This window comes from Podarcis raffonei, chromosome 11 (genome assembly GCF_027172205.1).
Source record: "Podarcis raffonei isolate rPodRaf1 chromosome 11, rPodRaf1.pri, whole genome shotgun sequence".
NCBI classification, from domain to species: domain Eukaryota; kingdom Metazoa; phylum Chordata; class Lepidosauria; order Squamata; family Lacertidae; genus Podarcis; species Podarcis raffonei.
The window spans coordinates 36,267,760-36,292,563 of NC_070612.1; the positions used below are offsets into that span (position 1 = coordinate 36,267,760).

Genomic DNA, 24,804 nt, shown 5'->3' on the forward strand with positions numbered 1-24,804 from the left:
GCTCGGTCAGATAAATAAAGCACTGGCCAAACCGTGGGGTCAGCTATCGATCCCTCTGTTTAGAGAAGGAGGTAGGAACGTCTCTCTCTCTCTCTCTCTCTCTCTCTCTCTCTCTCTCTCTCTCTCTCTCTCTCTCTCTCTCTCTTTCTCTCCCTCCCCCGCCCCCTCTCCCTGTGTCAGAGCAAAAAAAAAAAAGACCGAAGCTCGGATAGCTATGGAGGAGCGAACAATTACAACATGGTAATTTGTGATTCGGTCTCGCCGGTGGAGCCCAACGAGCCACCCTGTCTGGAACAGTCATAACCAGTTAGAGGAAAACCCTTGGGATTCCAGCCGACGCGAGCCGTTCGGTGGAGTGGCACTCAGACTGCTTCCACGCAAACCTTTCCTATGTCACCCCAGGGGGAGAGGAACGAGGAATAAAGCCTGAGTAGTATTGTATGTGCCTATGTTGTGTATGTTTAAGGATTGTGTTCTTGAGTACATAAGATCCAGGGATGGGTGTGTAGCTGGTGGACGTGAGTGCAAAAAACCAAGCAAGTGCCCTAGGAGTGAGAGCGAAACAACCCTCGACAGAGAGAGAGAGGGAGAGGGATGACGTGACTATGCGAGAGATCTGCAGCCTTCAGCCCCTCTGCAATGGCTGATTAGCATTCCTCGCCTGCCCCTGGACCTGAGCTGACAACTAACAGAGATATCCAGCTCACCACTAGGCCTCCTCTCCTTTTGTTTTCAGCTGTCTAGGAGAGAAACAGGCTTCTCCGCGGGCCCCGCACACACTAAACGGCCCCCTGATCCTGGGGCTGCCGAGGATCCCACCCAGTCCAGTCAAATCGCCTCAGCATCAGACCCGCCCCCGCTCCTTCGCCTCCCCGCTTGCGCCAGCTGCCCCCGCCTCTGCCCAGCCTGTGCCTGCTTTCCAGATCTGCGCCAAAGGCTGGGAAAGTTAACTTGCTGCGACTTTCCTGACGCGTATGCGGCCCGAGAGGACGTATCTGCATCGCACACCGGCCCTTCTCTCTCTCTTTCTTTTTGAAGCTTTTAAAGTGATCGTATTCCAAGAGAGGAAAGAGGAGGATCTTATTCTTTCCCTGCAAGATAAAACCTTATTGTTAAGAAGGTTGCGGTGGGCTGGGGGCTGGGGGGGGGGTTCAACAGCAGCTCATGTCACTGGTGTTTCTTTTGGCCTTTGTCGCTGTGCCATTGAGACACGTTTATATCCCCCCCCATCTCGAAACGGTTTATAAAGAGCTAAGAAAGGGGAGCGGCTGAGAGGAGGACGGTGGCCTAGGGTGGAGAGGGGAGAGGGGGCTTTAATCCGAAGGCCAGAAAGACCTTTCAGGTCAAACTTCCCCGTTTGGTTTGGTCTTAGATCCATTTTAGGAACTTTCTAGGATTAAACACTCACATAAAAGCGGGGTGGGAGGGGTAGGGGGCGGGAGGTTAGAGACAAAGATCCCTGCATCGACCAACACAGACCCTCACAAAACTAGTCAGTTTCTCCTCGCAGCAAAAGCTTACAAATTAGCTCATGTTGACAGATGTTTGTCACTTAGTAACTTCTCTCCCAGTCCCCCCCCCGCACTATTTCCCCTCTTCTCTCGCTCTCTCGCCCCCCCCCGCAATCCCTTCTTTGGGGGCTCGCTTTGTTGTTTTTAAAATATGCAGGCCTCTCAGGAATGCCAGTCACGAGTCCAAACTTTGTGTCCAGCCTCCCTCGCGAAATGACCCTTTTATAGGGATCCCGATATGTCTCAATCTGCACTTCGCTCCGAGGCCGGGCTCCCTGCTCCCAAGCGCGGCAGCAGAAGCGCGCGGCTACCTCAGCAGGGAGGCCAGCAGACGCGTCCCCAGGAAGACGCTCTCCAGGGGATGGGACGGAACTGCAGCTCTCCTTCTTGCAGAAGGTGCCAAAGGACAGCGGAGCCTGGGAAAAAGAAGGGAGGGGCAGGGAGAGAGGGGCAAATGATGGAGAGAGAAAGTTTTATTTCTCTTCTGATCGCTATGATTGGCCTATGACTACCCGAGCAAGCCCAGGCTGAGTGGCCTGGGGAGGCAGTGCTTGGGGAAAGGAAGAGAAGAAGGAACAGCCGAAGGAAAGGCTCCGCTTTCAAAGTAAGTGGTTAATGGGATACTGCTCAGGGGTGGGGGGTGTCCTGGCTGTGAGCGATTGGCGAGCCAGCTAGGGCCGCACACCCTCAGCTCACAGGGATGCTTTGCAAGGCGGAGGAGGGCCAAGTGGGGAAGGAGGCGGGTCTGACACCAGCGACCCTTCTGACAGAAATATGGGCCAAAGGAAGGCGGTGAGGGTGAGAGATGCGGTGACAAGTCAGATGAGAACCCTCCTGTGCGCAAGAGAGAGGGAGAGAGAGATGCAGTTCATCTGCTACAGGTCTCTGCGTGGGCCAGGTTCACCCGGAAGGGTTTGTTTAGTACATTTTCTCTCCCCCCCACCCCCACCACCTGTTTTCCCTCCTTTTTGCCGCGTGCTCTTAAATCGAGCCAAGCATTGCAGTGGGGGGGTAATAGATATCCCAGCTTAAACAAGGATGGAGGGAACGGAGAGATAAGCGCAAAGGGCTAATTTCCGATTATTATTATTGAGTTGTTACTCTTGCTGCTGCTGCTGCTCCAAGCAAAACTTCCCAACTGTAGAGCCCGGCAGGCAAGACGCTTCTCTCTCTGCCTCCCTCGCGCCCTCCCCCGCGCTCCCGGTTCCTCTCCTGCGCGATGGGGAGTGACGTCACCCGGGCCCCGACCTATCCGTCTCCGCGACCAAGGGAAGGGGGTGGAGCTCTTCCCTGCTCGCTCCTGCGCTTGGGACCACCTCCCAGCAGCAGGAGGCGAAGCGGCGCTTGGCGCGCGTGGAGAGGTTCCTGGGGCTGCTCCGGGGCGACTTGCTTGCGGGTCCCGAGATCACCAGCCACAGACCATCGTCCAAGTTTAGCTATAGGCCGGGGAGCCAAAGGGAGAGGGGGGAGCCTGCAGGCCCCGTGCGCTTCTAGGAAGCTGCGGATGGCTCCGTTCGCTGCCGTCTCCACCGCTTCTCTTGAGCACCAGATGGCTTGCCATTGTGTTGCCCCAGCCGGCGAGATCCTGCATTTAAAAAGGAAAAAAAGAGGGGAGCGGGGAGGAAGAGGACAGAGAGAGAGAGAGAGAGAGAGAGAGAGAAAGAGAGAGAGTCCTGCTATTATTTTTGTAACAATCACACCAGACCATTTTGACTACCATTTTGACAGGCGACCATGGTCCCCCCCCCCCCCCAGTTTTGAACCATAAAGAGACATATATATTTAAAACCAACCCTGGCCACAGTTTCTTAAGGGAGGCACCGTGGCCCTTTCTCATAGCTCCTTCCACATGGGGTGTCGGACAAGGAATCTGGATGCGTCCCCGGGGATCTAAGGGTGCAGTCCTAACCTTTCCAAGCCGCAGGGAACTTGGACCGGTGGGAATTAACTTCAGTAGGAGGCGAACTGGCTGGCTAGAGAGCCCCCGCCTCCCCTCCCCTCCCGGCCCGCCCCTCCTCCGCGGACTCCAATGGCATTTATTTCTCACTCAGGATTATCGCCTAATAGTCAGAAGCACAGACGTGCGCATAAAAAAAATCCAGGCATGTTTATTCATTCTATTTGATCAATCTCTGGGTGTCTGTTTATTAAACTTCCACCGATTTTACGTTTGGTGTTTCCTGATGGCAAACATTGTCGAATGATAAATATTGCATACAGTTAATTGTGCTGCCAGGGAAAGCTCGGCTCCGGGTTTGTGCGGCGGTGCCGTCGCTGTCTCAAGCCCTCCCATGTCTTGTGCTCCCCGTGTAACTCAGGGCAAACACGAACCTTTCTCAAACATATTAGTTAATGGGGCGAAAAGAGGAGCGGGGAGGGAGCGAGAAAACGATGGGAACCCTCAGACTTGATCCCTCAGCTTGGAAGGGAAGGGAGGCTGCCTGGAGAGAATGGGAATGTGAAAACAGCTAAAAAAGGGGGGTGCTCTGAAGTAAAGCATTTCTTGTCCAGGAATCACTTCCATTGCTTTTTGGGGGGAGGTGTCCCTCCCCCTAAAACAGGGGGGAGTGTCCTAGAACACTGTTTTCTCTGTGTCTGTGGGGAGCTGGCAATCATATTTGGCACCTCCTCTTATTTTATTATTATTTTTTACTTATTTCACTGAAAATACACGCCTGTTTGGCCAGGCCCCCAGAAAGGCTCTTTCTATCTTGAAAAATATCCACAGGCCGTTTCTTTTTCCGGCGCGGCTGCAGGTGTGTTCTCTTTCCGCATCCATCCCCAAGTCCCCAAGACCCTTTCCCCCTCCTCCCATTTTTATTGCAACTCTTTCCCTAATTTAATTTTGTTGTTGTTACGAAAAAAAGGGAAAGAAACCCAGATGTGTGGGGTTTCTGTATGGCTCGAGCCTCGTCTCGGCTGGTGCTGCGAAGGCTCTAATGCGCCCGGGCTACTAGTCACTGAGCAAAGCGCAGGGCGCCCTTGGCTCCTTTCCAACAGAGTTGGTCATAAAACAAGATGTGGGGAGAAGGGAGGGTGGAATTAACATCTGCTTTTCTAAACTCAAATATGTCAAGGAGCTTTTTTATTATGATGATCATGAATGCTTTCCTCATTTGAAGAAGAAATATGTAGAGATAAACTGACATCCACATGTATAGAGTATTTATAATGGTGTTAGGATTTAAAGGTAGCTATTCATTGCATAAGCCATTTAGAACTGACGTTTTAAAAGCTACTTAACCTCAGACATCCTTGAATCTTAGCGAAGGATTCCAAACGATATTATTTAAAGAGGAATTTGCTGTAATTTAATTGCATATCAAGGCGGAACGAGGCGCGAGCTTTGCACCTTCTGCGCTGTTTAATAGCGTTTTAACTGGCGTTTTATTCACCCACGTTCTCGGCTGCCCTCGCCTTTCCTTGGGAAGGGGCCGCTAGAAAGCGGGTCCCAAGTTAGTGGTCTCTCTCTCTCTGTGAGTGTGTGTGTGTGCGCGCGCGTGTGCGCGTGTTTGTTCACCATTTGCAACGGGCAGTCATCTTTGCGCCTGGAGCTTTGCCCTCTTAGGGGACACAGTTAGTACCTCGGTTCATTAGTGCCTATTTATTATTGCTGCAAAGAGAAAATAGCATGTCAGATTCTGTGGGTGAATCGACCGTTTGCCCCCACCCTCAGATCGCTCCTCTCGCCTTTCCCCCCCAAACCTGCCCACAATTCGGTAGTGCCGGCATTTATTCAATCTGCCATCCACTTGAATTTCCGGGGGCCCAGGGCGCCTGACATCCCAGTCCGATGCCCTTTTATTTACATTTCTCAGAATCCCGGAGTTAAGTCAGAGGTGTCTCTGAGTGGGGTGGGAAATCAGCTGGCATGGAACTACTGCGGCTTAATCTGGGCGAGGATCGAGCCGGGGAGGGGGGGGGGGCTGACGTTCTCTCAATAGTACCTCGGAGGGCAGAGAGAGAGAGAAACAGGCCCCTGGCTTATTGGCGCCGGCGGTGTAAGGCATGCACCATCAACCCGGTTATGTATTTTTCTCCATCCGCTTGGAAAGAACGTGTGCATTTGGATCAGAGATCGCTGGGATAAGGAGGCAGCTGGTGACGCCCATCATGCCAGAGCAGTACCGCGGGTGCCCCTTGCAAAATGGCTCTCCCTTGAATACAGGCCGCCTGTGCACTGTTCCTTGGGATTAAGCCTCATGAAATTGGGAGGCGGGAGGGCGGGCTTGCTTGTGAGTAAAGGAGGGCAGCAGTAGAGATCTTGCTTTGAACCATTTCTCCTTTTGCCTGCTAGAGTGGCTACTCCAACTCTAAAAATATCCCCAGCACACGCACACGCACACGTATGGCAGCAGCTCGTAGTCTTTGCTGGCTGCTATGAAGCTGGTTGAGTGCCCCTGAGCCATCTGTAGCCTGAGCCTCCTCGAAGAGGAATCCAAGCCTTTGGACTTGAAGAGGGTTTAATTCCCTCTGGTTCACCACTGTGGCATAACTGGGTGGATAAAAGGGGGGGGGGGAGAGAAAAGATCCATCCTAATTCGAATCCATAGAAAGTCGGTTCGATTTGAAAACGTCTCCATGCAGTTTTCTAATCCACAAATAGGTATACTGGGGCATTCCATCCTTTCTTTAGGATGCCAGATTGAATTAAGAAAAATCATCCCACTCCCCAAAAGACTAATTCATCACCAATCCTAGGCCCTCCATTTCTTTGGGGCATGGCTCCAGTGAGGGGTGGGGGTGCCCAGGGGTCCGCACGGCTCTCCAGGAGCCCCGGGGTCTATCCCGTCGGGGACCAGGGGACGTAGCCCGGTTTAGGATCTTCCACTGAAGGCAGCGGCGACGGCCTGAGCCTCGCTGGACGGGGATCTTGTGCCCTGAAGGGAGGGGGGCATGAGGGGGGGAGCAGGGAGTGGGGAGAAAGGCTGTCGATCTGTGAGGGCAGAGGAGAGAGATTAAAGAAATGGCCCTTAGTTCTCTGAGTGACACGGCCCCATTCAAAGGGCAAGCAGAAAGAAATGCTGCTAATATGAATAGAGGGATGCTCAAGAGCCTTGCCCCCTTTTCTTCTTTGGCTCCACTTCGGGTCGGATCCTGGGTGCATTCTTAGAGCCGTGTATACGCTATCTGGGCACACGCACTCGCGCATGGCAAAAAAGGTCTTATCGATTCGAGATCGATATTGATTCGAGATCGATTGAGACCGATGTAGCTGACTGACCCTCCTACCCTCTTTCTGGCTCGGTAAGAGATTCTTCCAAATAAACGCTTTGGGTTTCTTGCGCCGGTCTGGACAACAAGTGGGAAAGGCGGGTGGAGCGGCTCTCGGAGCCCGGGGGGTCTGGCCTGAAAGATAGTGCATTTATGGGAGACTCTCTACAAAGAATTGCTCCGACTGATGAGGATAGCAACCCCCACCCTTCCTTACATCTTCACTTTTGCCTTGCAAAGGGACAGTCCTCAGTTGACATCTCCAAAGTGATTATTAGACGCCTCTGTGATAAATCAGGTTGGGGGGGGGGAGAGTAGGGGAGCAGGAATAAGGCCAGGCTACACACACACACACACACACACACACACACACACACACACAGTGTCTGGCTAACGCTGTATGACTGCCCGACAGCCCTTTTCAATTTTTCCACCAACACCCCTGAAATAGCACATTGCCTCAACAACCTCTCTTGTTTGTCTCTCTCTGTGTGTGCTCAGAAAAAATCTTTAAAATTCCTGTCCACGGATTTCCCTCTCCTGCCTCTCTTTCTCATCCCCTCTAGCTCCAACCCCACCCCACCCCAAAGAGCCTCGGAGCCCTTCTTCCCTGATAAGTTGTAAGAACTTTGCTTTCAAGAGTGTGAAATGAAGAACACAGACAGTATATCAGTGAAAAGAATAAAGTGGCCTTTTAATGAGAACTAAAGACAACAAAAACGTAGATGAAGTGTACCGTAAAGACTGTTTCAAAGTGCAGCTCAATCCCCTGAGAGCAACCATCCCATAGGCTGGGTAATTGGGACTTTACTGCGCAGAGGTAAGTCAGAGTGGTAGGATTATTTTTATTTTGCTTTGTTTGTTTTGTTGTATTATATTTTTGCTTCTCAGTAATGGATCTGTTGCAAAAGAGTTTGTGCAAAGAGCATCAGGCCTTCTAGCAGATTAAGGGAGCTTTGTGTCTCTTAAAACAAATCACTCGAACATTCTAATTTGTGAAAATTAGTATTTTCCTGCTCTTCCGTCCTGCTCCCTTTTCCCAAAGCCCGGGACCTGCGAGGTGCACCTATATTTCTTCAAGTCAGCCTTTCTTTCTTCTTTCTTTCTTTCTTTCTTTTTTCGTAATTTCCCCGCTTTCCACAGCCTTCTCCCCACCCATCCCTTCCTCAACAAACCAGGTAACAAGAGCAATAAATCCAAGCAGGGGGGAAATAAGACAGATTTCCTCATCGATGTGTAATAAAGTTAAAGGACATTGTTTTGTCAGACAAGCGCTAAGCAGAAAATAAATCTTAGGGTCTGGGGAAACAAAACGGAATGATGTTGGCGTGTGTGTAAATTTACTTTTAAACGCAATAAATCAATGTTCATTTAAACAGCTGGGGAACCCCACCACGGAGCAGGTTTCATGGGTAAGAAAATCTGGACTAGAACAGGCGATAGAGATGAAACCACCCAAAGAGAGCAGCCTTCTCCCTGCCCTACGCACCCCCCGCTCCCCCAATATAGTTCTCCTTTTTTCCAAGGAACTTCAAGAGCTGGACAGAGCCCGAAGGAGACAGAGCTGATTTCAGTGGCCACCATTCTGCCCCGTATTTCCCACGGATCTCACAGAACGGGAAGCTCAGACCTCGGGAAAAAAGAAACTAGAGGAGGAAGGGGAAAGACCCCCCCCCCTTTTCCTATAGGGAGTTAGGCAAGCAAACACTAGAGCTGGTGCATCGGATCCTTGTGGTTGTTACGACGGACACGTTCTGAGACCCCAGTTAGCTTCAAGCCATGTTAATCTCAAGGATCTGAATGGCCGGGGAGAGGTGGGTGGGGAGGTTTTTTGGGAAGGATGCAAGGTTAGCTGAGATGTTGAATACTGGGCTTCTAAAAGGGGAATGTCGAAAGATGCTTGGCCAGTTGAAAGGCGAGTGGGCGCCAGAAGCCTGTTCTGAAGGGTGGGCGCATCTGGAGACAATCTTTCACAGCCCAGACACTTCACAACAACAGCACAAGAGCGACGGGTGACATTTGGGCTTCTGATACTCCGCAGGAACATTTCTCGAGCAGGTGGCAATAAAGAGCTGTGAAGGCAAAGGTGCGCCTTATTTGTCTTAGTCGCCTCTTCCTAACCCGCGACGATTTCCACGAAGCCTCGATAATGACTCTCCCTTTATTAGAGAGCCTTCCGCGCGCTTGCAGAGTGGCAACAATTTCTCTTCCTCACAGTCATTTGGTGTCTTTGTTTAATTTTGCAGAACTAATGTAAACATGGCTTGCAAATACCCAGAGGTGGATTATTTGGTTTATTCTCTCTGCTCCCCCCCCACACCCTTTCCTCTCCCTCCACCATCCTTTTTTTTAAAAAAGAAAGAAAGCCACAGAAGATTAATCGAACAGCAAAGATTACGAGGATGGAATATGCCCTGCCTTTGTTTTGTAGTCCTTCGAAAGCCATGCAAATACACATCGAAGGGCGTTGCTTCCCTTGAGCGACGTGGCCACCGCCTGGCATCTTAAGTTTGTGAAAATATATTACATCTATTTCACGGAGCGTTTAAACGCCTGCATTTCATCGGACCAGCAAAGCAACCAAGCAGCCACCAACCACCTTGGCTATACTGGGGTGTGGTGGAGATGCAAGGATAGAACAGTCAGGGGACCTGGTGACTTTTGTCCTTTCTGTACTGCTCAATTGACTTCTCTCACTCTTTCCCCATCCCTAAAAACGAGAGCTGGAGATAACGAGCAGAGAAAAAGTTATTAAGCGCCTGGCAGGTGCGTGTACCTCGGTTGTATACATCCCAGGGACCAGATAGTGCTAGTAGTATCTGACCTTGATTAGGGGAAACCTGCCTGTCCTAAATACTCAGAAGCGAAGCGCAAACGACACGGAGCCGAGTTGCTCTTTCAGAAGCAGGGAGGGAAAGGGCAGAGCCCTGCGAAACACTGAACGGAGTGCGGATTGTCTGCTGGGGGCGGGGGGGGGAGCTCTGCTCAGGTGAAACTGACGAGGCAGTGTAAGTTTCCTGCTCAGTCTCTCTCTCGCTTCTCTCTCTCTCCCCCCCTCTTTTTCTATGACTGCCCGAAGGGCCTCGCCGATTCCTCGCCTTTGATTCTCCGTTTGTTTGCTAGATGGCGCTGTGTCTTTCAATACATTCCGATTCAGAGCTAAAACGGCCCCTTTTCGTATATCCTCCCCCAGATAAATCAGATTACCTACCCCCGCTTCGTTCTGCGAGGAACGCACTTTAGTTCCAGCAAAAAAGAAAAAGTGCTATTAAATAATGTTAAGAATCATACAGAATCATCATATAAATATCCCGATTGAAATAAAAGGCAGCCTGCAAGCAAAATCTGAACTATGGCGTCTTTACTCTCTGCCAATTCATGTTGTAATCATGTTGTAATCTACTTAATGATTTCCCTCCTTTTTGGTGGCTGGACCAAAATGTAGCTAATTTGTATTTGGGGAAACCTAATAAAAAAAAGCAACACACAACCCGGAGATTTGATACATGTTTTCATTAGTTGCAGGCAATGTAAATACGCACAAGAGATCTAGCTTCACCAGAAATAGAAACTGGTCGTATTAAGTTAGCCTCCTTGTCACTCTTTCATGAATAGATCAAAACAATTATGAGCGATTTAAAGTGAAAATGCCACAAAATCAAATGTACGTTCTCTTTTCATCTTTTTTTTAAGGTTTGTAAAGCCTGGGGGGTCTGTTTCTGTATCTCCTACAGTCTAAATTTATTCTGCAAAATTACCTTCCGTGTTCTAAATTTATTCATTTCATTAAAGTAAGAAAACTGTTTAGAAATTTAAAAGCCTCGGTTGTTTCTATTGATTATATGATTAGGGATTCATTATATGGAAACTCCTCTCCTTAGAAAAAGTAATCTGAAAGTTTTGTATTGACAGGTACATGTATTAGAGTATAAAGTACTTTCAATTTATTATTAATTCCAGATTTCAAATACTATTATTGTGATCATCGTTACGTTTATAGAAACAGGAAGAGCGTATTCTTAAGTGTTAAAACAGCAATGCATATTAAAGACGTTCCTTTTTCAGAAGTCATTTTGTTGCATTCTCTTTTCTGGCTCAGTTTCTCAGAAATGCAGGTCTTTAACAACAATCACTACCACAGGGGAAGAAAAATAGGCTGGTTTGGTGCGACTCGCAACATTCGATAAATTACATGGTTGTTATTTCATTTTCTCCCCTTTAGTTAGAGCCTTTGTAAAATCTCAAAGTGTTAGGCTGTAACTAGGAGGCGCTGAAAACCTAAGGCGGAAAATTTACAACTTGATCAACTTCAAACCACACACACAGAGAAACACACAGACACACACACACACGGCGCTACAGTTGCAAACATATGTTCCGGATTAAGTTAAGCAAACGGGTCTCGTTTTCCAAGGTAGAAAGCTGATAATGAAATCTTAAATGCTGCAGAGTTTGGCTCTTGTTACGGCTTCACTTGCACCAACATGAACGAATCCCTCTACCTTTCTGGGACATTCCGGTTTTAGGTGCAGCGCCGGCAGAACCTCGCTCTGATTCTCTCCCTCCCTCCCCTAAAGCAATTCAAAGCGCACAGGTATCTCTTTCAGCAGCTGATCTCTAAAGAGCAGTGCTTTAAAGCAGGCAAGGCTCTTTCCCGTCTTTTGTGGGCCAGGCAGAACTGCCCATGGAGAAAGAAGCTGGGTTGCCGTGCTTAGTCTTAGGATATGTGCCTCCTCCTCTGAACGCTCTGGGGTCGTCAGCTTAAGCATCGTGCGGGTATGAAGGGAAGTAGAGAGTAGCAGAAAGAAACCTCTTTCAGAGAGCCGGTCCTGATGAGCAGGGAGCCACAATTATAATCGTTAATAAGGTGGGCCGGAGTGTAGCTTCTACTCAATAAGTGTATAGAGTTCATCTGCACATCTGAGGTTCATTTCCATTGAACAGAATAAAGTTTGTCTTGTAGGGGCTGAAAGTCGAACCCATTATTACAAGGAAGCTAGCGAATAAATGCGTGATATATGCATTTGTGTGTGCCTGCTCATACACACACAATCTCACACGCACATACTGTGGCACGTTAAAAGTAAAAAAATTTAAATACTTAGGCTTGAGCACAGATAGATAAACAGGAAAATGACACGCATATATCCACAATGATTCAGTGGGAGAGAGGCGACAGAAATGTGTTCCTGAAGCAAGACAGAGCTCAGAAGCAGCATCTGCTGCCAGCCCCATGTTTTCAAAACTTCCCTAAATGTAATTACTCTTGAAAATGTTCTTTGTCAAACTCCGCTATCCCAGTGGACTGTAATGAGGATCCTGCGACTTTATCCCAGGATATTATACCCAAGGAGCTGACTATTTTCCCCCCCAAAAAAATACCCAGTAGGCACTTAGGACATTAATGGGTGTCTATTGATTTCCAGAAAACTCTATTGAGGAATCCTTTCATATATCTAAGATATACACGAAACACTTTCATTTCACTAGATAGCCCAGGTAGTTTTGACGTTGACAAATGGCCAAAAGACAAGAAAAGTAATTTCAAACGACTTTGAAGGGTTACAAGAGTTAAGAAGGGGGGGGGGAGGAGAGAGAGAGAGAGTAATATTTTTCAACGCATGTCACGAATAAGAAAAAAAGAAAATAATCACAAGGTAAACCATAGCTGGGGAAAATAATTGAGGAGCAAATAATTGAAAATGCTTTCATGTTGGACACCCAATCTCTAGTCCCTTTTCTCTTTCCCCTTTCTAAGATTCCATTATTTTCTATATGCCTCCCATTAAAAGTTATGTTTAAGATTACTAACACGGACATGCACTCGCTAAATTGTTCAGGATATGTTCAGGATATGTATGTTCAGAATAATGGAGGTGGGGGGAGACACAAAGCAAAATTACCAGAAGAAAGAGGATTTCGTAAGAGCTGAGATGAGAAGGTTTAATGCAGGATTGACAAAAGGGATTTTTTGTTAGTCAGTGAGGCTCACGCTCCGGAGAAACCTAATATCCTAATATAGATCAAAGAAAGGAGCAAATATTTAATACCGAAGGTGAGCTACCTCGAAACACAAATCCTTCCCCCTCTTAAATATGCAGACATCTAACTTTCACTCGGCCAATTAGTTGTCAATAATAATAAGAATAACAATAATACAAAACTGGTTTATAGTAACATTGCTCACTACAACAATGTCTGAATTATGGTCTGGAATCAATTCGATTACTGATCAGAAAGCTATCAGTATCCACGCTATAAAATATCCTGGTTAGATAGAAGATACCATGAATTAAAAAAATAAAAATAAAATACCACGGTGATCTTCACTTTCCCCAAATCAGAAGCGTGCAACAGGTTATTCCTCTGAAAGTTTAATTCCTAACCGTTCTGCGTCGGAGTTCCCTCTTACAAAAAACGAAAGCGGCCCCCTCCGCCTACCCAGGGCCGGTTGGCTAGTTGGGGGGAGCGAGTGGACCCTTTCCTTGGACTTTTTGTGGGTGCAAATGAAGATCAAGCAGAGAAAACAGAATTCCCCCTACGAAGCTGCCCTATAGAGAACAGTGAAAACGGTGGTGCGCGTGTGTGTGAGCCGAACCTACTACAGGTGGGTCGAGAAGAAGGGATTCCATTTAATCCATCGTAACACGGATAAGGGGTCGTGATGACGAAAAGGGGGTTCGAGGTTTCCCTCGTGAACTTGCCGGCAAAGTTGATGCTGAAAACAGAATAATTTGACTCGGACGTTGGAGCGAACCCTTTTAATAAGCGAACTATGTTCTCCACAAGCTAGCAGAGAGAAGGCAGCGGTTTCTTTCATTTGAGGGGAGGAAAATAACCCTCAAATAACCCTGTTGTGGATATCTAAATATCCGTTTCCATGAATCTGGCTCACGATCCGTAATAGTATTTAATATTAGTAAGAGCACTGGGCTATAACTTTGCTTTCCTAATGCCCCAAAGCCATTCCAGTAAGTTCCTCCCCAATAACTCAAAAGCAGGGAGGTCTGTAACTCCTCGCTGTCGTTGCTCAGCTGGGGCTGGGGGCATTTATATTAAGGGAAAGCCAGGAAATCCTAAGCTATCCAACTTGCTCATTCCCCCCCCCCTTTACCCCTTTTTTGTAATTTTGGACGGATCGGGGAAGCAAATGGGAAGGAATCGGATCTCTCAGCAAAAGAAGGCAGAGCGAGAACATTTTAATGAGCAGAGAGCATCTTGTTGCATTTAAATAGCGAACACGTAAATAGCTTGACTTTACAAGCTTGCACGGCTGCAAGTTGTTTGCTAAAATGACAGGGATGTGATCAAAGAGGAAGAAAAAAGAGACATTATTTCTCTCTCTCTCTTTCTCCTTGCGCATAACTGGAATTAAAGGATGCGGAGACTGAGAGAGGGCTTAAAGTCCCGACGATCACAGCAGGTGGCGGGTCTGGAAGGGGGAAGTTGAAGGGAGGTAAAGTTACGGGGTTGAGACGCGCAGACTGGCCGACCCTTTAGCAAAGCGGGGAGGGTGGAGAGGGAGAAAGGGAGGGCTGCCAGGCTCTTAGGGCTCTGGCTCTGGGGTGCCTCTCCCGAGGCTGCAATTAACCAGCTGCCTGGCAGTCAGTGGGGTTGCATCGAGTAGGCGCGCATCAAAGAAGGGAAGCGGATCTGCTTTGCAACCATCCAGGAGGACCTCAGATCCCCGCCCCCACCAGTATCGCCTCTATAGCCAAGGGAAAGATGAAGATCGCATGGGAAGGGGGAAATGGCATGCACGCATCCCCGCAATGGGAGAGAGAGAGAGGAGGAGGAGGAGGAGGAGGAGGAGGTCTGGTTCTGGGCAAAGCTGGAAACCAAGGGTGGGCAATGCGGGAATCTTGGTGGAAGGAGCTTAGGGAGAGGACAGAGGATGAAAACGAAATCGGGGGCCTGCGGGCAGTGGCATCAGACCAGGGCAGTGGAATCGGACCAGAAGAGCACATGAGGTGGAAAGTCCTGAGAAGGGGGCATAAATGCATGGTTAACTCTCCCCGCTTCAAGGGAGATGAGAGGAAGCGCGGAGCAGGCGGGATTCAGGATACAAAAACGTCGTCTCTGAGAGCGAGGTCTTCCGCAGCCTGCTCCAGGCTTGGGCTGAACGAGGCAAGGAGAGGCTTGTTTAGGGCGAGGGCAGCTCAGAACTAGGAGCTGTCCATGGTGCTACAGAGAGTGGATGGCGCAAACCCAGCTCCGCTCCGCTTTTTCGGGTTCCCTGGCAGAGAGACTGTCACAGCCTCAGTTGCTCTCTCAAGGGGTTCCCAATTCGCACCCCCACCCCAGCCTGGTAAAAGTTTGGACACCTTCCCGCGGCTGACATGGTTTCTCTATTTTCTAAATCTTAACAGCCCAACTTGGGAGGCTCAGAAAACACCCGTATCATAACTTCCCACCCACTTTGGAAGCTGAAGGACTGAGTCGTTATCTTCCAACTTGCTTCCAAGTAGCAGATTAACATGGAAACCTGATCCTGATTCTTTAACACACTGAGTTTTAAGGAAAAGCAAGGGTGGAATGAGCGATTAAGCAGGCTAAACCCAGGGTTCCAGGGTTCCAGATTTCTTAGGTATCCTTTAAAGTGGCTTTAAGATGTGCAGACAGAGATGCCCGAATGAACACATGGTCAGCGATCCATGAAGAAGTTATTACGTCTTTCTTTATCCTCTCTTTTCCAGTCTCTCTCTCTCTCTTTTAGCAGGAAAACTACTCTGATTTGTGCCAAAGATCAGGAAAGTCGCACAGGAGTTAAATCGACGTTACTAATTAACAGGCTCTCAAGGTTCTCCTAGTTAGAAGAATTAATTAGGATGCAAAAGTAAACTTTTGCACCTATATTTAGGAAACGGAAAGTGAATTAACCAACTGGTTAATAACTGAGGGACAAGCCCAAACTTTTTTAAAGATCAAAAAAGTTCGAGGAGAAAGAGGAGGTCCGCGCGCGCACCCAGCCTCCAAACACTTGCCCGTGAAGGTATTAGATACGATGTTACCCGCAAGATGCTTCTTAACTTGTCTTAAGTAGGAGTAAATCGCAGGCGGAACTGGGGCGAAATTAAGACTGGTGTGCGCTCCTTCTGGGTCTAGGGAACCCGTTCAAGGAATTCATTAAACGCAGAAGCAAAGAAACATCTCTCATATTTTACTCTTTGTTCAATCGAGGTGATCCGAAGGGGCAGTAGACATTGCACTGGGTCGGAGCTCTGCTCTACCGTTCCCCCACAGGGGGAATTCGAAAGCAAAAGTTAGACGATGGGCGTGAGATGGGCTTTTTGGGAGGGGGCAGAAGGGATTATGCGGAAGGAAGAGTGAAAAGTCTCCCCCCCCCCCGCTAGTCAAGCAGGGCCTTTCCTTTCAAGCCTCGCGGGTCCAGCCTGGAGTGGCGAGCCGGGAACTGCTAGCCGGTCGTTCTCGTCACCTGACCTCAACAGAGACTCAGGCATGTCGGGGCTGCAGGGAGAGCATGGGAGGCAGGACCCTCTCATGGAGAGGCTAGCAAAACCTCGGCCGTCGGGGCGAGCGATCTGCTCCCTTTCCCCCAGGAAGCCGGGCCAGAGGCAGAGGGAACCAGAGGCACGCTCTGGCCCTGAGCTCTCCAGAGCGGTCCCCCTTCGTGCCGCGAATATTCGCCTGTTGGCTTCTCCCTCTCCAGGTCCCTGCGCTTCTTTTGAAGTTTCCCTCTTGTGAGGAGGAATGTCAGACGTTACTCCTCCAGCTGAGAGAGCCCGCATTCGCCGGGGAGGTGAAGAGGCGAGGGCTTTTCTCTCCTTCTTCCCCCAGATTATTCTCATTTGATGCTCTGAAGGGGAAGAAGGCGATCACCGGCCTTTTCATCCAGCTCTCGTGGCGACTCCGGCCAAACCACCGCGGCTCCTTCCTGGGCCCAGAGGCTGCCTTGGCGGCGAGACAGGCACAACTCCTGTCGGCTCTAAATGTCCAGCCTGCGCTCTTGCTCGAGGCTCGGGCTTAATCGTCCTCAGCCGAAGCTGTCAGGAAGCGAATGCTTAGTAAAGATCAGGAGAAATGTCCTACTTTCTCATCCCTTCGCCTCATTTTAGTTTTAAGTCACTTGCAGAAGAAGGACTCCGAATTCAGTTCCCCCAATGAAGGGGGACCAGCAGACCCCCAGGATGGGTTTCCTGCTCCGCGCTCAACTCCCACCCCCAGCCCCGCGACACACACTTTCCCCATTTTACCCCACAGGAATTTCCCGCCTGTTCTGCAGCCTCCTCAGTCAAGTGGGTGTTTTTTCTCTCGCCTGTCCTTCTGGCTTGTGATCACTCCTAAATCCATTCTTCGCTCCAACCATGCACGTTGATCACATTCCAAAATGATGGGGCCTCCCACGGATTTGGGTGCATTCAAGGACCAGAACAAATCCCGTTGCGAGGCTGGGGGTGATTAAGGTCGTCTTTACGTTTATTTAATTTTAAATATGATAGATCGATAGATTAGATGGCTTATACCCTCCCACCCCATCACTGATAAATGGAAGGAAAGCGGGATCCCACCTTTAAACCCATGAGTTGTATATGGGAAGCAAACAACACGAACAATCCTATTTGGGGATCCGAGTGGGTCTGCGGGCCCTTTCTTGTTGCGAATGTGATTTAGGCTGCAATCCCGGACCCACTTTACCGGGAGTAAGCCCCACTGAACGCTCAACATACACGTATAGGATTGCCCCCTTACAGTATTTGGAGCAGGCAACTGTCAACACGCATAGGCGCTTCTTTTTGGAAATCTACTTTGAAGTGACGCTCGAGGGTCTCTGCCCCCGCCTCGCTCTCCCCAGATCTACGTGTTAATCTCTGGTTTCCCCCTTCAAACAGAATTCAGTTACAAAGAGCTTGGAAAGATTTTGCATCTATTGAAGGGGCACCACGTCTTTAATTTTCTGAGGAGTAAAAACCTCCCCAAGAAACTTCATATAGCTTCTTAGGTTTTTGCTTAGCATACGTGATAAAACATTGATTGTCGTAGTTTGGTGACCCATGAAATTTGGGGGTTAGTTTTCTCTTCAGACCAGAGCATATAATTATGCAAATAAAGAGCTGTCACTGATCTGGTGAAATGCTCACAAACACACGCAATCCGAAACTGGAAAGAAAAGTGGAAAATGTGGGGGATTAGGAGCAATGACAGCGTTTGCAAAGTTTGGGGAAGTTCTTTTTTCACACTTTGGGGGACTTAAGTCAACAATTAGCGTGATCTATCAGATACACACAGAAATACACTCCGCATCCTTTAACAGGTTACTTTAACTTCAACTGGAATAGAAATTCGAGCGCAGGCACACAGACTGCCGTCGTCTTATATGACAGCTTTCAATTGTACTTGAGAATTGGTTCCTGAGGGGGGGAAGGGGGGGAGAATAAGTGCGCTTCCTCTGAGAAAAGAAATATTTAAGCGTCCCACTTTAGTTGATTAGGAATCCACGTCAATTTATGTATTAGAATGAAGGTACTAAGCTCCATAAAAGGACCTTGCGGCATGCACAGAAACTCTCTTTGTCATGAACCCAAACAGAGTTTTACTTTAAAAGGACAGATACTAGCCAGGGGCCTGTCGACCTTATTTGTTCATCTGTAAAATGGGAACATTTTCTCAGGAACAAACTTCACGGGGTTATTGGGCGGTTAACAAATATTATGTTCGGTTAAAAGGAGACGGGGGTCCTGCAGAAATAAATCCTGGGATCATATACTATAGATAGATATAGAGATATGGAGATATGGATACAGGCCCACCCAACCAGAAGTTGAAACCCGGTGCAACCTTTGATGTTAAACAGATCCTCTTAGCCGGCAAAACTAGAGCCCCATAGTCAGAATGTGTTCATAACTGTCCGTTCAGTTGCTTTGGTGCAAAACTGGGACATTTTTACAGGTGCTTTGCCTAGTCAAAGTAGAATGGAAAGTAAGAGCTTGTTCCATCTTCCTTTCGCGTTGCCCCTCTTCATTCGCTCCATCCAGAGTTCGGCGTAACTACGAACTGGTCCAGTTGTATCGATTCTCACTCTCTCTCTCCTTTAAGGCATTACAGATCTATGGCACTAAACTTGTTCTAAAACTTATAGCGGGGTGTGTGTTGGTGTTTCCTGGGCTGCAGCTACTTCACTGTCCCAAGTGAAAGAGGGATCCACTTTCAGGAGCCGAGTTCTATCCTGACAGCCTTGGGCCCTGGTTCATTCTTTACCAGGAACAATCCTCTGCCTTCGCCCCCACCCCTCCCCGGACTGCCGGAGCGCTGTTTCAGCCGAGCGGTCTTAGCCCAGATTTATGGTAACTCCAGAAGACATCAGCTTGTGAACAGACCAGCGGTGTGAAACTTGGAGCCACCAATCCAAGGAGGAATCAATTAAACCAACCATTCGGTCATTAATTCCTCCCAAGTGTGTTTTAAAGGAGATCGTTGCTACTGCTACTGCTACACAGCTCAGGTGTCGAGCTAAAAGCTAAAATGCTTCAAGGGTGTCTGTGTGTGTGTTTCAGATATTTAGCATCACTGTCCCTCGGCTAGGAGGTACACCGCCAGTCACAAACGCACGATCACAGTTTAATGCTGCTACAGTCTATAGCTGACTCTCTTACTTTTCCTAGAGTAATGAAGGCCTGGGAGAGGAGGGGATGCCATGGGTCATTCGGGTGCTGTGGGATCCGTCCATTCTCCAGGGCCCACAAATTATATTCATGGAAAGGAGTTAAGAGACCTCCTTTGCAGTGGAGGGAAAATCTCTAGCCAGCAGCAGCAGCAGCAGCAGCAGCAGCAGAAAGGAGGGACAGGATTCCTCGCATTTCTGGGTCAGAATGTGCACTGATTTGGATGGGGAAGCTTTTAGCTCAGGCCACCTTGGCAGATATCAAGGACGTGCAAGTCCCGCCCCCCGAGAAGCAGTCAGGTTCGGTTTGGGAGCTAAGTTTTGATCAGGCTTAGCCCAGCAGACATAGAGCGGAGTCAATTGCACCAGGCATCCAGAATCACAGAAGCCACCAAAAAAGGGGACACGCTCCCCTTTTCTCATCCGATCCTGGAGCTACACAGCTTTCCCACCCCGTTGGTCCCATCCTAGCGCTTGGGCAGCAAACGCCCACTTGGAGGTCCTGCTCGTTAAACTGCCCAGCTTGTCCTTTGTCAAAGATCCTGCAGGTCGATTTGGAGGTTTTTTAATCGATTTGACCCATTAGCAGGTAAGATTCCAATGCACACCAGAGAGCAGCGTGTCCAGAAAGGGCAGACTGCATAGCGGCGGTGGCTGGGAGTGAGCAGGGTCCCACGTGGTCGAAAGAAAGAAATAAGAACTGCGTAGGTCACGTGAAGGCTGCAATCCTATCTCCACTTACCTTCGAGAGAGCCTCATCCAACTCAGTGGGAGTAAGACTGACTTCCTGACATGTCTGGGATGGATGGCTTACAGCGAAATTCTATACAACATGTCTCCTGTGAACTAGGTACTATTGTTCTCCAGGTAACCCTTCTTAGAACTGGACCCATTGCTAGAAGCCCCGGTCCAGGAGTCCGCACTTCAGAAGGAGCTTCTCCTTCTGTAACCTCAGGAAACCAGGCGGCTAGCTGGGTGGCGGGAGGGCTACTCCTTTGGGGAAGGGTCTTAGCCCTTCCTCTGGTGCCATCCATGTAAAAAGTGATTTCCGCACCCAGGATGCCCCCTTTCCCAGCTTCTCCCACTTTCTAAAGCCAGCAAGGTGCAATAAGAGGACAGTTGTGCAAGGAAGGAAAGCTACTCTTCCTTGGTTGGGGTTGACAAGCCTTAAGCGCCTTCCTAGAAAAGACCAGCGATGGCTCCAAGAGGAAAATGAACGAGCCTCATCCCATGCAGGCATCCCTTGAAAGACCCCTTGATTTAAACCGGGAAGAAGCCCATGTACGACCCTAAAAATGCTTCATAATTTGCTGCTCGGGACTTTAGCAGACGCCTGAAAGGTGTGGAGATTTTTATACATGGTAGAATTTCTGGCTCGGATGAAATAAACGCTAAACTGGGAAAGCTCAAGCCCCGGGACCTTTGCTGGATGCCACACAACACTTTCGAATGTTTTCTTTTCCTTTTTTTGTTTTGGCTTTTGCACTCATATAGGGAGGTACTGGGGATGCAGCCCCTCGGAACTCACGGGCGCCTCGTTTTGGGTAAGCGTGAATGGGACCCAGCTGCATCACAGGCGATTGTTTTTAAATTGTCAAAAGCTGGGGATATAATTTGTTTGGATAAAATGGTTCCTAAACATACCCTCCGCAACACTCATTCGCAGGAATTCCCATGCACTCTGGTGCCCGATTCATCCTTTCGCTATATATGTGCCTTTCCTCCCCAGCCCTTTTAACAGTAAACGCGATTTCCCCCGCCTCGCATTTTTGCAAGGCCTTGGATATTCGTAAACACGTTCGGAGGCCACGCAAATAATTCCAAGTCTCAAACGGCCCAGGTAGAAGATCTCTCTTTCGCGGCTCGCTCTGCTGAGGGGCAACCGAGTCAGAGCGATCCTTCCTGGAAGCTGCTGCGCTCCCCTTGCTCCTGGCGAACGGGTTTGTCCGGCCAGCAGCAAATGAACATCCCTCTGAGTTGTTGCGCCTGGCACAGTCGCTTAACAAGACCAGAGGCAAGAAAGTCACACCCGCATCTTAAAAGAGAAACCATTTTTTTATTGGTTCAGTGTAAACAGAAAGAGACAACCCTTTTAACAGCTCCCTGTGTGCTTTACAGTTGGGTCCAGAAGCAGCGAGAACACAACCCAGGCGACGGCACGAGATGCAGAGCAAGGGGCTGGTGGGACCACACCGGAAGGAGGAGAAACCTCAATCGTGACACTTTGGAGAGGAGGGAAAAAACTCATTTGGTGAGATTTGGCACTTTGCAGAGCCCCAGAGGCTTTCACAAAAGACAGGGTAAGGTCTAAGGGTTGCTGTGGGAAAAGCCCACAAGATCACAGCTAAGGAAAGAAAAAGCATGGATAAGAAAAAAGACCAGGTCGACCGTCTACCACCCTGAAGCTGACGCTAAGGTGAGCCCAGGCGGGTGAAAGAGAGGAGCAGTTCCAGAGAAAGGGGAAACAGGAGACCGGGACCATCAGGTGGGGGAGATGGTCACCAGGGGAGCGATCAGGAGACTATTCCTGCCGCAAGCCTGCCCGGCTATGGCTCGATCATTCTCCCTGCGCAGAAGGGTAGGTGTGCAACTTGCCAGTCTGAAAGGTCACCCCTTCACAGAGCAGAAGAGGTCAGGCGAGGAAGCGGACGCGCCGAGACAGGCCACCTTCACCTCTACACTTGGAGCCACTTGACTCTGGCTTTGAATCTGCCCCCAGAGAGATGGCGCTGGCAGGTTTCCGATGGAAGGGAAAGCCCATCTCTCTCTCTCTCTCTCCACTTTGCACCGACAGGGCCCCTTAACCCGAATTGCGCCCTTTGGGATAATCTTAACAGCAGCGCTTTCAAAGACGTGCGCCAATACGTCTGTTCTGAAATCCCAAAAGCTTCCCTTTCAAACGAGCTGGTGGTGGTATCTAACGAAATCGCCCAGCCACTGAATGCATGCATGAGATGAAATGTGACCCCCTCTTTCGCTCGGGTAACATCTGAGAGGGGAGGCCAGGAAAAGTTCAAACGCTCCTTGGTGCCCCGGCGCGCCTACTCGAGCACCAGCCAGGCGCTGCTGCTCTGGAAGAGGCCGGGTCGCCGTCCGCTGGGGATCCCTCTGCGCAAGCCGCGCGCAGGGCAGCCACTCCCGGCAGTCAGCTGAGCCTCGTGGCCTGGCAGAGAAGGTGGAGAGGGCGCCCCAGGCTTGGAGTCCGCGTCGGGCAGAGCTTTGGGGTGTGGGAGATGAGGCCCATAGGGACCCCACTCCTTTTAGCCACACTGGCAAGGAGTCTGGGGCTTATAAGCCCGTGAATTTGCGGCGTTGGGTGGAAGGCAGACCCTACTGAGCATCATGGTAACTGGAAACACTCGGTGACAACAGATGGACTTTTAGGTCTGCGTGGAATTATAAAGAGTCAGGACTCATTGAAAGCTATGAGGAATTTAAGGAATGTAAAAACGACGTCCTCTTGCTTATAACAAAAGTGATTAGCAACGTCAGTAATACATGCTTCTTTTCTTTCTTTCTTTTTTGCTATTAATATTTCACAGTGTCACCAGACGGTGAAGGTAAATCGAAACTGGCTTCAGGAGTTCAACAGATTGAGTGAGAAAAAAGATCTTTCGGCAGGGAGGGGGGAAATCGCCCCTCCCGGCAAAGGCGGACCCTGTTTCAGAAGGAATGGAAAACTCTGCTGCCCCGGCCTCGCACCGGGAGGCCCAGGGCGGAGAGGCGGCGTCCTGGGAGCGTCCAGGATCTTTAAAAAAGTTCTTCGCTATCTGATTTGTCACAAAATAGAAATTCTGTTAGAATAAAAAATAAACGTTTCAACCAAGTATTAGAAGCAACATTTTAAATACTGGTATTATTTGCTCTATACTACATTTGTCGCTAAAACATCCTTTTAGGGGTTTTTTAAATGACTCAGCAAACTCCCTAGGAACCACATAAGCAAAGAGCGCTCGGTAGTTTTGGCGCATTTGGAAGTAAAATTAAGTCCTCTTTCCATGTTCAGATTTGCTGAAGTCGCTCAAGTCTTCCTCATTAATAAACACCAAACAAAGCACCCACTGATTAAATGTATGGTTTCAGTTTGGGTGGCACAGCCTCTCCGCAGCCTAAAGTAGAAAGAGTAAAAGAGCCATTGCTGTAGTTACACGCGCATCCTAAACACACTGACGCGACACGTAAGTCTCATAGACGTGCAGGGCTTAGGATCGCTACCATTGTGTCAATACAGTTTATTAGGGCCCCTGAATTTAAAAAGCACGGAAACATTTTATTATTATTTTTTAAAACCCCGTCCAAAGCGTTTGCGGAAAATCATTAAAGAGCCTAACGCGTGGGCGGGACCATGGTTAGCGAGAGTTGAAGTCCACCATTAAAATCAAGGAGAACTAAATGCGAGCTCCGACGGCGGGGAGGGGCGAGGGAGAGCCGGGCGCTAGGACCCGGGAGGCGCCGCGTCCGCCCGCCATCAGCTCGGTGCCGGGCTCTGTCAGGGCAATTAGAGCTGCACCAGGCTGCGCGGTGCGGTGCTGCTGTCAGCCTTAATCTGCGCACTGATGGGCAGCCCGAAATCCCCGCCGCAGCCCACAGGAAGCACAACCAGTGAACCCATATTGCTTTGACAGTTGCACTCATCTAGAAATAATGCAAAACGCTACTTAGATGTAGACACGGCGACCCTGTGCTCTAGGAAGAAAACAATCTAATGAGGGGCTGGGACTGCCGAGCGCCGCCGCCCAGACGCGCAGGCGGGAAGGCAGGCAGGCAAGCAGGCGCCGGCTCCCGCCCACCCGCCTCCCGCCCGGTTACAGCTCCTCGTAGCGGATCCGCTGCGAGCGGCGCGTCGGAGCCGCTTTGCCCGAGCTGCTCTTCGCCTCCATGGCGTCGCCGAAGAAGCGGAAGATCGACGCGTAGCTCTTCCACGAGGTCAGCTCGTGCCGCTCCGTGCCTGCAACACACAAGGAAGGAGAAGCACAGCGTCACTGCCTGCGACTCGGGCGGAGGGAAGGAGGAGGAGGAGGAAGACACTCCGCCCCCCGACGACAGCGAACCACAGGGGTCAAGTTGAGGAGCGGGACGCAGGCGGCGGCCGGAGCAGCGTCGCCAGGCGCACAGGCAGCCCCCGCCCTCCCGGATCCCCCCTTCTTGGCGAAAGGGCACCCAGGCTGAAATCCTGCGCGCCCTGACCCGGGAGTGCATGCCCCTGGCATCAAGGGGGCCTTGCTTGTTCTGCGTAAGTGCGCAGCCAGGCCTGGGGCTGTGAAAGGTTAGGCTCTCCATCAGGGCACGGGAGAGGGGTTTTCTGAAGCCTGGCAGCCCGCAAGGCCTGCCCTCTCATCCCGGCTGCCCGTGCCAAGGCTGATTGTGGCAACTCACAACTGCGAGAGAAGCATTCTGCACATGCTAGGGGGCACTGCCTTCTCCTGCTTCACCAGGCCTGCAGCTTGGCACTGAAAAGAG

The 24,804-nt window shown here is 49.7% G+C and overlaps 1 protein-coding gene and 2 long non-coding RNA genes across 12 annotated transcripts in view; 2 read left to right on the plus strand and 1 right to left on the minus strand.

Moving 5' to 3' along the window:
* The first annotated feature begins 1,447 nt into the window (after nucleotides 1-1,447).
* LOC128423529 (uncharacterized) lies at nucleotides 1,448-23,183 on the plus strand. The gene is made up of 3 exons (XR_008332786.1): nucleotides 1,448-2,115; nucleotides 21,463-21,595; nucleotides 22,887-23,183. It is a non-coding gene; the product is annotated as an uncharacterized LOC128423529 (long non-coding RNA).
* Nucleotides 2,987-24,804, minus strand: part of FAM172A (family with sequence similarity 172 member A) — a 238,723-nt gene continuing 216,905 nt past the window's right edge. For 8 of the 10 annotated variants that reach the window (XM_053408785.1, XM_053408784.1, XM_053408786.1 and 5 more), the window contains one exon: nucleotides 21,381-24,292. In XM_053408785.1, the coding sequence (XP_053264760.1) occupies nucleotides 24,150-24,292 (143 nt within the window). In that variant the 3' untranslated portion in view covers nucleotides 21,381-24,149. Of the gene's footprint in view, nucleotides 3,097-21,380; nucleotides 24,293-24,804 lie in introns of those variants that run through there. The other 2 variants (XM_053408778.1, XM_053408782.1) reach the window with 2 other exon arrangements.
* Nucleotides 6,765-10,792, plus strand: LOC128423530 (uncharacterized). The gene is made up of 2 exons (XR_008332787.1): nucleotides 6,765-7,545; nucleotides 8,105-10,792. It is a non-coding gene; the product is annotated as an uncharacterized LOC128423530 (long non-coding RNA).